Here is a 14123-nt window from a genome sequence, read left to right as displayed (position 1 = left end):
CAGGACAATTCAATGGAGAAAGAATATTCTTTTTAGCAAATGGTGGTGGAACAACTGTATATTCACATGCAAAACAAGGAAGATGGACCTCTACCTCACACCACATACAAAAAATAAGTCAAAATGGATCAAGACCTAAAATGTAAAAACTGAAACTATAAAACTCTTAGAAGAAAACATGGGCACAAAGCATTATGACCTTGGATTAAGCACATGTTTCTTGGGTTTATAACAAAAATATAAAAATGGATAAATTGGATTTCATCAGACATAAAAGCTTTTGTGCTCCAATGGATACTATCAAGGAACTAGAAAAAAATGACAGAATGGGAGAAAATGTTTGCAAATCATATCTCTGGTAAGGGAGATATATCCTGAATATACAAAAGATATACAATATACAAAAATATATCCTGAATATACAAAAGAACCTTTACAAGTCAACAATAAAAAAATAATCCAATTTAAAAATGGGCCAAAGATCTAAATAGACATTTCTCCAAAGAAGATACACAAATGGCTAATAAGCATATAAAAAGATGCTCAACATAATTAATCATTAGGGAAATTCAAATAAAAGTCACAGGATACAACTTCATATCCACTAAGATGGCTATAATTTAAAGCATAAAAAAGATAATGATGAGAATATGAAGATATTGGAACCCTCATATGTTGCTGCTGGTCATTCAAAATGGTGTGGATTCTTTGGAAAGCAGTTTGGTAATTCCCTAAAAGTTAACCATAGAGTTACCATATGACTCAGCAATTCTCCATAGAATATACCCAAGAGAACTGAGAACATATGTTCACACAAAAACTTGCACATGAATATTTCTGGCAGCATTATTCACTATAGCCAAAAGGTGTAGACAACTCGAGTATCCATTAATGGGTGAATGAAGAAACAAAATGTGTATATCCATACAGTGGAATATTATTTAAATCTAAAAAGGCATGTACTGATCCATGTTACAACATGGATGAACCTTGAAAATATTATGCTATGTGAAAAGAAGCGAGACACAAAAGGCCACATATTGTATAATTCCATTTTTATTCAATGTTTTTAATAGGCAAATCCCTGGAGGCAGGACAGTAGATTAGTCATTGCCAGGGTCTGGGGAGAGAGTAGAATGGGGAGTGACTTCTAATGGGTACGACATTTCTTTTTGGAGTAATTAAAATGTCTTAAAATTGGATAGTGGTGATGATTGTACAGCTTTGTGAATATACTTTAAAAAAAACACTGAATTGAATACTTTAAAGAAGTGAATTTCATGGCATATGGATTTTTAAATGACTTGGAAGTTTAAAAATAATGAATTAAGCTTTTAGGACTACATGATTTTAAACTTATCTATTGGTGTGTGGTATTCAATAATTTTTCACTAATGGTCTCCTCAATCTAAAAAATCTTAGAAAGAACTTTGGACATAAGACATGTACATCACCAATAATAAATAATTTCAGGGACTTACCTTGTGGTCCAGTGGTAAAGAATCCACCTTCCAATGCAGGGGACACCGGTTCGATCCCTAGTCTGGGAACTAAGATCTCACATGCCGCAGGGCAACTAATCCCGCATGCCACAACTATTGAGCTCACGCGCCTCAAAGAGAGAGCCCGCGTGCCGCAAACTACAGAGCCCAACGCCTTCTGGAACTCACGCACCACAACTAGAGAGAGAAAAGCCACACGCCGCAACTAGAGAGAAGCCCAAGCGCTGCAACGAAGAGACCGTGCCTTAACGAAAAGATCCTGCATGCCTCAACAAAGATTCCATGTGCCGCAACTAAGAGCCAACGCAGCTAAAAAATTAAGGAAAATAAATAAATTAAAAAAAAAATACTTTCAAAAGGTGTATCTAATTTTATCCAGGACATAGATTTACCAGAGTATTACCCTATCTCTATTTTCTAACAGTTGAAAATTAAACTGATAGTGAATGAGTAAGGTTCTAAAAGATATATTGATTAAAAACAAAATCAGGAAAGCCATTTGGTAATAACAGTGGCTAGTAAAAATGCAAAGGTGAGGTTATAGGAGAATAAGAAGTCAGAACAAGCCTATTATTTAGTTTCTCAACCATAAAAGTGTCCTGAACTTATTATAAAGCATTTTCTTTGGCTCTGGACCCTTTTCCTGCCTCTGCCTATTTTGGGGAAAAATTGGATTTTAACATAAGTCATTTCAATGTTAAGCCCTCTTATGAAAAGAGTTCCAAGTACCCTGGGAACGAGTCAAAATCACGCATCTCAGTGGGGAAAATGTTCATTGAACGTGGAAGAACAGATTAATTACATAATGCCCCTTTTTGAGGTACAATGTTGTATTGTTGGTTTTGTTTTTGTAAATGTATAGTGGGTTTTAAATACATGAACTAACTAATCTCTAATTGGATAGAGAGCTGTAGTTTTTAGAAATAACAAAACTGCTGCTACGAATATGTTAAAATTCCTGAACAGAAAACCAGCTGCGATTAGTGTATGATTTTCTGATACACTAATCTTCGGGGATTTAGTGTTTAATTTAAAGCATTTCTTTATTATTTTTATAATTGTTGTGAATTATGGCATTTTAGCAGCCAATTTCGTTTAATTTAACCCAAGGTCTAGAGGTATTCAGTCAGGATTAGAAACGTACATATAGGAAGTGCTTGTTTAAGCAGCAAAAGCCTGTAACAACTCTTCAAGTCCTTTCACAAAGTGTCCTTATAAACATAGAGTCTATTGTATCAAACTTCTCATCTTTCGAGCTATTGATATATATGCACCAACGTTCACAACAGATATGTCTTAGGGGCCTGTATAAATCTCCAGATTCTCACATACCTCCATAACATGTAAGTTGGAACCCCTCATGATTCTTTTTTATCTATTGCTTCTTATTAATACCTGTCATGCTCCTGACTTTCTTATATTTTCTTCAGAAGGCACTGTTTCAGTATATCCTCACACCACAAGTTAACATCACCAACTTTGTACCTGTTACTCGTTGAGCCAGTTTCCTTCACAGGATAAAGTACAGTCAGACCTCTGTATCTGCAGGTTCCCCATCCACACATTCAACCAACCGCAGATACAAAATATTTAAAAAGGAAAAAAAAAAAAACCCAGAAAGTTCCAAAAGGCAAAACTTGAATTTGCCGTGTGCAGGCAACTATTTGCATAGCATTTACATAGTATTAGGTATTATAAGTAATCAAGAGATGATTTAAAGTGTACGGGAGGATGTGTGTAGATCATACTCAAATGCTATACCATTTTATATAATGGACTTGAGTAGGGCAGATTTTGTTATCCTTGGGGGTCCTGGAACCAAGTACCCTGTGGGTACTGAGGGACGACTGTACCGGCCAAAGTAATTTCTCAATTTGATTTGTCTTCTTCTCACTAGAGTGTGTGGTGGATCCATTCACCTCATTTGACAGGCCACACTTTAATTCATCAAAATGTCTGCTTTCTGGCTTGGAACCTTTGTTTTTCTTCTGGTCCCTGTGACTGGCACTCACCCGTAGCTTTCTTCTTAAAGGTATTTTTCATAAAGAAATAAAGATTTTTTACCACTTCACAAGAACTATTTTGGGGACTTCCCTGCTGGTGCAGTGGACAGAAATCCGCCTGCCAGTGCAGGGAAATACGGGTTTGATCCCTGGTCCAGGAAGATCCCACATGCTGCGGAGCAACTAAACCTGTGTGCCACAACTACTGAGCCTGAGCTCTAGAGCCCGTGAGCCACAACTACTGAGCCTGGGCGCCACAACTGCTGACGCCCACATACCTAGAGCCCGTGCTCCACAACAAGAGAAACCACCCCAATGAGAAGCCCGCGCACTGCAGTGAAGACCCAACGCAGCCAAAAATAAATAAAATTAAATCTAAAACAAAACAAAACAAAAAAATCCTTAAAAAAAAAAGTTGTTTTGTAGCAAGGATGAAGGAGTAGGTATGGACTGTGGGCTGTGAGGCTCGCCCACTAGTTGGAGTGTTGCTGAGACTCTCCAGACCTGCTGTGGAATGGCACAAATCTGTGCCTTAGGAAATTACAAGTTATTACGTCTTAAGCTTTTCAGGCTGCTAACAGCCAGTCGGTATCGTTAATCTTTAAAAAATATTTTTAAATAATTTCAAACTTACGGAAGAATTTCCAGAACTGCCATATACCCTTCATCCTGATTTTGCAAATGTTAATAAATTTGCCTTCTTTGCTTTATCATTCTCTCCAGATAGATAGATAGATAGACAGATAGACAGACAGACAGGTGGATGGGTTTTTTCCCTCTGAACCATTTGACAATAAGTTGCAACCATGATGCTCATTTACTCCTAAATAAATGTGTGTTTTTGTGAAAAAGCAGGACATTTTTAAAGCAGCTATAGTTCAATATAGAAATTACTGAAATTAACATTGATATAATACTATTATCTTGTTTGCAGACCTTATTGAAATTTTTCCAATTGTCTTACTAATTAAGGTCCTTTATAGCAAAAGGGGGGGAAATGTTTTTTGTGTGTGTGTGGCCCAGGCTTCAATCAACAACATGTGGTGTATGTATCTTTATTTTCCTGTAATCTGAAATAATCCCTCAATCTTTTTTTTTTTGGAGGATGAGGGGACTTTCATGACCTTGGTATGTTTGAAGAGTACAGTTATATTTTGTAGAATAGCCCTCCGTTTCGGTATATCCATTGTTTCCTTGTGATTAGATTCAGGTTATGCGTTTTCAGCAGGCATATCACAGAAGTGATGGGCTCTTCATATACCATGTCAGGAGGAACATGGTGTTGATTTACCCCATTACTGGTATATTAACTTTGATCATTTAGGGAAGGTGGGATCTGCCAAGTTTCTCCACTATAAAATTACCATTTTTCCCTTTGTAATTAAATATTTCGTGGGAAAACACTTTGAGTCTATGTAGTAAATATTCTGCTTCTTATCAAACATTCACCCACTGGTTTTAGCATATATTAATGATTCTGCCTGGATCCATTATTACACTATGATTCAGTTATTACTACTATATTTCTAAATGTTGATTTTTTAGTTCCATTGCTTCTTCTATATTTATTACTTTCTTCTGAATTTCTTAGTTGCAATTCTACTATAAGAAAGTTTCCCCTTCTTCCCCACTTATGCATTTATTCATGTGTGGACCTGTGGATTCTTATGTTATTCAGGGGGTAATAATTTTGATGATCAGCTTGCACAGGTTTGGCCAGTGAGGGCCTTTTTAAGCTTGCTCCTATGTGCTTTGGACATGTTCCCATCAGCCTTTTTTTCTTACTGGCACAAGAGTTCCAGACCCATCTTGTATATTCCCAGAACTAGCCCTGCAATCAACCATTTCTCCAAGAAACCTAGGTTCTTTTAGTGGAAATTGGCATTTAGAAACCAAATTCTGGGTGCTAGATATGATCATTACTACTGGGATATTACTGCTTTAGGCCTTTTGTATACACGTTATCTATTACATGTCTGTCTATCTGTCTATTTATCTATCTATCTACCTATCCATCTATCTACCTATTATCTATCTATCTCCATACTGATACTTATAATTCCAGTCCCATGCCACAGGATTCCTTCTGTTATCTCTGATATATATACTTCCTCAATCTTAGAATACACAAAAATCTGTAGCCCATACTACTATGAAAAATAAATCTCACTAGAATTCAATATTTGTTTGCAGTTCTTTTTGTCTTTAGCCTAAGAGTATATGCTCAAAAACCAGTGTTGAAAATTTACTTGGATTATGTTATTAATTTGAAATACAGTTAGGTTCATTGCTTTAATTTGTATTTCATTTTAGGCTTTTCTTTTTTTCTCTGTCTTTCTTGATTAAGTGTGTGTAACAGACTTCCAATAGTCAGAACTATACAAAAGGCATGCTTAGACAAGTGCCACTCCGCTATACTTCCTTTCAGTTTCTTCCCCACCCATCTTTTCCACCCTATTCCACTCATCCCCTATTGGTAACCAATTTTGTCAGTTTCTAAGTTATTCTTGCTGTGTTTCTTTTTGTACAAATGAGCAGATACATGTATATTTTCTTATTTCTCCCAATCTCTTTCATAAGAATAGCATACCACATATTTTCTTGTGCATTTGTTTTTTCATTTAACACTACATCCTGGAAATCACTCCATATCAGTTCATAGCGATTTTCATTCCTTTTTAGCTCTGCATAGTCTCCCTTGTATAGATTTGCCATAGTTGATTCAATCATTCTCCTCTGTATGAACATTTAGGTTGTTTTCAATATTTTTCAATTACAATTATGCAGTTGATAACTTTGTGCATATATGTTCTTATTTGTTGGAAGTGTATATTTAGGATAAGTTTCTACAGTGGGAATACTAGGTCAGTAGGTAAACACATAGGTGGTTTTTTTAGGTATTGCCAGTTACCCTCCAAGTTTGTACCAATTTGCATTCTTACCACCAATGTAAGAGAGAGCTTGCTTCAACCCAGTCTCACCAATAGAATATGTTATCTTACTTTTTTTTTTGCCCAATCTCATAGGTTAAAAAATGGTTTCTCACTGTGGTTTTAATTTGCATTTCTGTTATTATGAGTGAGAATGTATGTGTTTTCAAATGTATCTTTTCGTGTGTGTGAATTGTCTGTTCATGTCTTTTGCCTATTTTTCTGTCAAGACTTTGATCTTTTTCTCCCTTCAGTTATTGAGTTCTTTATATGTTCAGACTCAGTTCTTTGTCTGTAATGTATACTGCAAATATGTTCTTCCTCTTTGTCATTTGTCTTTGCTTGTTGTGTTTTGTGTCATGCAAATATGTTTTTTTTAATTTAGCCAACATTATTGATCTTTTATTGGCTCTAGATACTTACAAGCCTTCCCTGCGCTCAGGTTACCAGGAATTCACCCTGTTTTCTTCTAACACTTGTATAGTTTCATATGCTTACATTTTCATCTCTGATTTATTTGGAGTTCTTACGATTGCTGGGAGAAATGTATATAATTTTATCTTTTTCAAATAGCTATGCAATTGTACTAGCACCTTTCATTTAAAAATTCTAGTCCTTTATGTAAAAAGCCCTTTTCCTAGAGATGCAGCCTTTATCATATGCAAAATTTCCATACCTACCTGGGTCTGTTTCTGGACTTCCTATTCTATTCAGTGGTTTGGCTGTCTATTTATGTACCAGTTCTACACTGTTTTAACTATACAGACTTTATAGTATGTGTTAATATAAAATATGGGAAGGTTTATTTGTAAATGGAGGAATCTCTGTATATTACCTATGAACAAACTTCTTTCCAATATACCTAAATTTAATAGATACACTAACATCAGCAGTAAAATAGAAAGCATCAGTAATACATGGAAACTTCAGTAAATGAAACATGAACTACCATTGGTTCTATTAGTATGCTTCAGATTCTTTTAAAAATTTATGTTCTCTTTCTATAAGAATCTAAGATGGTTTGGTTCCACTCCATTTATTCTTAGTATCAGACTTTGCTTATCCAGGGCGATTGCTACGTGGGAGAGGGACCATAAAATCTCATGACTAACACTCATGCCAGAGTAATGAATATGGGTTGGTTTGATATGGAATGCATTTCTTCTTATCACATAAATGACCCTCACATGATGAGAGGACAACATTTTAAAGTACAAACCTAGTACTGCTTGCTCTAAATAAAATTCTCCGAAGTCAAATGTACTTAGGATTCTTTCCTAACTTTAGTGATTTAGAAGGAGTGTTATTTAATTGCCAACACTCTTACTTACCCAAAGTCTGCAAAATTTATCTGCTGCTTTGCGCTGGATATGCTGCAAAGTATGTGTACATCGGGTAGTTTGGGCTCACATCTTGCATCTGATTTAAACAGCGGCAGGTGTCAACCAAGACAGATGCAAATGTCACACTGAAATCTTGGGTTATCTACTGCAGCTATACTTTATAACTCTTCAGTAGTTGCTCACCAAATCATTAAAATAAAATGTTCATATTTGAATTTATCTTTGGATTACCTCGGCATAAGAAATTCTTAGAAATCACTTCAGTATGATATTTTAAAATTGTATCTCCATTCATATTAACAATATAAAACTCTTCAGAAAGCAAAAATAGATCCTAGATGTATTCTGAAATTATACACACACACATACACACATATATTTTATAATCTATTCTTAACCTGTTTATGTGGTATATTTGTTTTGAAAGACAGTAAAATTTAAGGTGCCATTATTGAGCTTGGTCATATTAATTTTAGTGATTTCTTATTTAATTTACAGTCGGCAATCAGTGGATAAATTACATATCCTTCTGTGGTCTTAGAACACACGCAGAGCTTGAAGGAAACCTAGTCACTGAGCTTGTCTATGTCCACAGCAAGTTGCTAATTGCTGATGACAACACTGTTATTATTGGTAAGTACTTGGTCTCTAATTGTATTCCTTGTTAGTTGACTTACCTCATGCAACAATCTTTCTTTTTATTCCTCTAAAGCTTCCTTTGCAGTTGAAAGGGACAGTCACACAGTTATCTAAAACATTTCCGAAGCAATCTTTTTTGCTTATGTCCTGTCTAATCCCTGCTTTTATCTATGAAGTAACAGAGGCACAGAACAATCAAATGGCCATCGTGTAAATTACAGTGTCCAGAGACAGCAATTTAACCCAGCAGTGCAATAATCAGCCTGCTCTCATTAATTCTTTATTATTTCCTTATTTTTATTTTGAAGCCAAGTACCTAGATTTCTGGGCTTGGAAGGAGGAGATGTGGGGAGGGAAATGTGTCACAAATGAGTACCTCGTGGTAATTTGTACGTGCACGCATCACACCCACCTAAGCATTACCACAGATCTGAAGTTTTGCGAGAGTTAGGATCGGAAGGATATTAAAATATTGCTGCCTCTGGGCTTACCATTTTTTCCCCAGAGTCAATGTTTTGGACGTTATTAATCAGAGTGCAGAGCAGACCAGCTTTGTTGGGGGCGGGAATGAGGTGGACATTGTGTAGTAATGATATGATGTAGTCCTAGACTAAGGTCTGCAGTCTGTTCCTGCAGTCCTCGCCCCACTGACAGATTCAGGAGAGTTACTGGTTGTACATTCTACCCAGATTAGATCTTGACCAGAGGAGTGGGTTTGCAGCTTCATTCTTGTATACACCTGAAAAGCTTCATTTTCCCATCATTGAATTGGTTTGCCTTCTAATATCATGTTACACAAACACTGAAAGGCCAGGAGGAGAAATAGAGTATAAATAACCAGCCAGATAAATGAATTGACAAGGGTGGGGGGATGTTACTTAGAGATATGCTGTGTCCCACTATTGGGAATTCCACTCATCCATTTTAAATAAAATGTAGTTTCTCAGCTACAATAAGATACTTAACTATTCTTTAAGAAATTAAGTGTCATGGGGTGTTTCGAAAAATTTTGGCAGTAAATATGCCTTTTCCAGGTCTATCCTCCACTGAGAAAAGGAAAAAAAAATTCATACCTAGGAGTAATGAGACTGTCTTGTCTGGAAGATGATTTGAAAAGAAAAAGTAGTTCAGAAGCCAGAAAATATATAGACCACAGTGTGGTGATACATATATATATATGTGTTTACACACACAGACATTCTTTTTTTTTTTTTTTTTTTTTGGCGGTACGCGGGCCTCTCACTGTTGTGGCCTTTCCCGTTGCGGAGCGCAGGCTCAGCGGCCATGGCTCATGGGCCCAGCCGCTCCGCGGCATGTGGGATCTTTTTGGACCGGGGCACGACCCGTGTGCCCTGCATCGGCAGGCGGACTTTCAACCACCGCGCCGCCAGGGAAGCCCCAGGCATTCTTTTAATACTTATTGGGCATTTAAGAAAAATATCTTGTGTCTTCAAGTTCTTGCTCAATAGGGATCAAAGCTCTTTAAGGATTTATTTCCTCCCTTACTTCCCCCAATATACAAGTTTTCTCTTATTTCCCGCAAGCTATTCTGGTCTTGCTTTTCAGAAGCCAATCTCAGAATATTTTTATATTGAATTTGGCAATGACAGTAAGGAAAGGAAAAATATTGATTTTGCTGAAATGAAAAAACAAACAAAGCCAGATAAAATTCAGTTGATCTCTTCAGCAAGATTTCAGAACTCTTGAAGTAAAAATTGACAGATGTAAATATTTTCCTTTTAAAGGTCATTTTGACCTTCAGCCTGCTTTACTTTACATCAAATATAAATGCAAAGTAGTTTTCAGTATCTGAGCTAACAGTTAAACAGATTTGTAGAGTTTTTTAGTTGACTTATTTTCTTGAAAGGCCTCTGACCCCTCAAAGGCTACAGTTTATTTAGGCTAGCAATAACTGATCCATTTTGCACATCGTTCTTACCGACTTTCTTGAAACTGAAGATGTGGCCTTGGGAGTATGACGAGGTCTCACTTGTTAGTCTTCAGAGGCTGCAGTTCTTTTTCTCCTTCCCCAAGGGCAGAACACATTTCCCCCGTGGAAAATCCACAGGTACTTTTGTTCTTTTTATCTCAGTGGAAACTCTAGGAGAAGCAGTCTTGTTATTGCTGCTCTCAGATATCTGGCCTGTTTTCATAACACAGACAGAGAACAATGTTTAAAATTCTCAAAGAGGAACTTGAGAAGTTAGGTTGACAGTATTTTACAGGTGTTAAGCAAGTAGTTGAGAGCTTAAAAGGAATTAAAGTAACCTGTGATTAAATTTTCTAACATGGCAGACTTATGCCAGAATTATTGAATAATTGACGTAAGAAAAATGACTAATGGTTTATCCTCATTTTTTTTCCTCACAAGGAAATACTTGGTTTCTCACATTGGGATCTCTTTTGTGTGTACCTTTAATTATCTCTTACCCCCGGTGGCCATGTTGGTCCCAAAATCTGTGACCAAGTCCAATTTTCTAATTCATCTTACTGGCACTTAACAGAACTAACATTTATTTGCTTTCCTAAACAAAACAAGGCTATCCTTAAATAGAATTTAAGTCTATCCTGTTGACTAAGTGAAACGATTTTTTTTAGTATTCACTAATCCATTGCACAACACAATAGGGAGATACAAAACATGATCACACAGTGCCACTGCCCTACACAGCTCATGGGCTACAGGGGAGGCAGGTATTCTTTCCATGAAACACCAGAAACATCGGGATGGATATTGATGAACTGGTGCGAGAAGGTCCAGAGACTGTCAGCGAAGGTGGGTATGTGGGAAACTGTGGAGAGAGAATGGATATCAGTGCTTAAGGGGCAGGCTCGAGAGCAGCTGTTGAGAGTCTGTAGTTGAAAGGCCACCCCAGTAAAGAGCGAGTCCCGTGGGTCTCAACCCTGGCTGCCTTAGGTTTGCCTGGTGGCTTGTTTTTGGTGGACTATCCTTTTTTAATTAAGCTATTATATATAGTAAATTGCATAAGTGTACAGCCTAATGAATATTCACATATGTTTACATTCATGTAACCACCACCCAGAACAAGATACAGAATATTGCCATCACTCTGACAGGTGTCTTCCTGTCTCCACTCAGTCAATCAGCCCCTAAAATGTTTTCACTGTCACCACAGAACAATTTTGAACACAGATGAGTTTCAGTTCAGATAAAGGAAACTATCATTTAGGGGGAAGATTATTCATGTCTGCAATTTACTTTCAAATAAATTCCCCCCCCATGAAGAGGTAGATGAAGGGATGGAGTGGTATTAGGGGAAAATATTAATGCCTGGTTCCTACATCCAGAAATTCTGACTCATTGGTCTGGTTTGAGACCCAGGCATCAAGGTTCTTTTGCTTTTTGTTTTTGTTGTGGCACCAATATCTTTTGAAAGCCTCCTAGGTGATGCCGCTGTGTAGCCAAGCTGAGAACTCCCAAACTGGAGGCACAGGGAACACAAGTGGGTAGAAAGTACTGAGTAGCCCACTGACGCTCCATTGAAGAATCAGTTTTCCTTTAAAACAAGTCAGCTAGAACAGGGTAGAGTTTGTGTGTTAGCTGTCTATTACTGCTGTAACAAATGACCACAAACTTACTGGTTTAAATCAGCACAAATGTATTATCTAACCATTCTATAGGTTAGAAGTTCAGCATGGGTCTCACTGGGCTAAAATCCGGGTATCAGCAGGGCTGTGTTCCCTTCTGGAGGCTCTAAAGATGAATCCATTTCCCTGCCTTTTCCAGCTTCTCCGGGCTGCCCACATTCCTTGGTTCATGCCTCCCTTCTTCCATCTTTGAAGGCAGCAATGTTAGATCTCTCTGAAAGTTCTCAAAGTGTTAACCCATTCTTCTGTAACCGCATCTCTCTCTGAATCCCCTTTACTTTTAAGTTTTTTTTTTTTTTTTTTTTTTTTTGCGGTACGCGGGCCTCTCACTGTCGTGGCCTCTCCCGTTGTGGAGCACAGGCTCCGGACGCGCAGGCTCAGCGGCCATGGCTCACGGGCCCAGCCGCTCCGCGGCATGTGGGATCTTCCCAGACCGGGGCACGAACCCGTGTCCCCTGCATCGGCAGGCAGACTCTCAACCACTGCGCCACCAGGGAAGCCCCCCCTTTACTTTTAAAGACTCTTGTGATTATCCTGGGCCCACCTGAATAATCCGGGATAATCTCCTTATTTTTAAGGCCAGCTGATTAGCACCCTTAATTCCACGTCCACCTGCAGCCTTAATTCCCCTTTGCCATGTAATATAACATATTCACAGGCTTTGGGAATTAGGACATAGTCATCTTTGGGAGCCGTTTTTCTGCCTACCACAGAAGAATTCACAATTTCTGGAACAGGACATTTTAAAAAAGCAAAACCACAAAGGAAATGACAGATAAATCCAACTGCATTAAAATTCAGAACTTTATTCATTAAAAGATGCTATAAATAGAACAAAAAGATAAACCACAAACTGAAAAAGGTATTTGCAATACAGTTAATATTCAAAACATATAAAGAACTCCTTAAATCAATAAGGAAAGACAGTATCTGAAGAAAGATGGGCAAAGGAACTGTATAGGAACGTCCCCAAAGAGGACATACCTGAAGCCCATAAGTATATGAAACATGTTCATCCTCATTAATATAATAATGAGACAAAGAACAGGTTTTCAAAATACCAATTGGCAAAAATTAAAAATTGGACAATCCATGGGCTTCCCTGGTGGCACAGTGGTTGAGAGTCCACCTGCCGATGCAGGGGACACGGGTTCGTGCCCCGATCCGGGAAGATCCCGCGTGCTGCGGAGCGGCTGGGCCCGTGAGCCATGGCCGCTGAGCCTGCGCGTCCGGAGCCTGTGCTCCGCAGCAGGAGAGGCCACAGCAGTGAGAGGCCCGCGTACCGCAAAAAAAAAAAAAAAAAAAATTGGACAATCCAAGTATTGACGACACTGAGGAACACCAGAGACTCCACTCTTGCATACAGAGCCCAGCTAAACTCCCACATGTGTACACCAGGAAACATACACAACTATGCAGAACATAATTGTGTATTATAGCAAAACTCTGGAAACGACCCAAACATCCATCAATAGTAGAATGAAAAAATAAGTTTGGGTGGGACACAGTTTTTCAAGGCAGGATCCCACTGTGTTCCCCTTTGCCTGACAAAGCAGGAAAGCTATCCTTTTCTACTTCGCCCAAAACTCTGTCTCTTCGATTCAGTTTGGCACAGGTGTACAGAGAGGCTGAGCTTTTGGCATCGGGACTCCTGCAGGTAAAGACAGTCCAGTCTTGAGGGCCATAGCTAGTGAGGGGCAGGGGTCGTTAAAGAAATACTGACTCCCATCTTGTTCTGTGCTTTACCCAACCTGAAAAGAAAAAAATCATCCCTCTGATAAATGCTTATTGAGGGCCTACTCTGGTCTGGGATGCAGGAGGTGGGGGGCTGGGGGGTCAGGCAGGTCAACGAATGATCCATTCTTATGACAAAAAGATGCTGTCGGGGGCGGGGCTGGAGGAACTGTGGCACATGAGAGGCAAGCCCCGTCTAAAGGCATCCACTAATAAAAAACGTGTTAAACACGTCCCCTCTGTGTTTTAAACCCCAAGAGTGAATGACTTCTCCCTTTTGGGAGTTTACCATCTAGTGGGGAAAATCGGGTGAGCTCCAGACAAATGAGGCGCTATGAGAATATACTGGAGAGGGAGGGGGGA

The 14123-nt window shown here is 38.4% G+C and overlaps 1 protein-coding gene across 4 annotated transcripts in view; it reads left to right on the top strand.

Annotated features, from left to right (window-relative positions):
• Positions 1-14123, top strand: part of PLD1 (phospholipase D1) — a 203876-nt gene that overhangs the window by 170443 nt on the left and 19310 nt on the right. For all 4 annotated transcript variants that reach the window (XM_060150004.1, XM_060150002.1, XM_060150001.1 and 1 more), the window contains one exon: positions 8277-8411. In XM_060150004.1, coding sequence (XP_060005987.1) covers positions 8277-8411 — 135 coding nt within the window. The remainder of the gene's footprint in view (positions 1-8276; positions 8412-14123) is intronic.

This window comes from Lagenorhynchus albirostris, chromosome 5 (genome assembly GCF_949774975.1).
Source record: "Lagenorhynchus albirostris chromosome 5, mLagAlb1.1, whole genome shotgun sequence".
Lineage (NCBI taxonomy): Eukaryota > Metazoa > Chordata > Mammalia > Artiodactyla > Delphinidae > Lagenorhynchus > Lagenorhynchus albirostris.
This window is presented reverse-complemented; position numbering and strand designations above follow the sequence as displayed.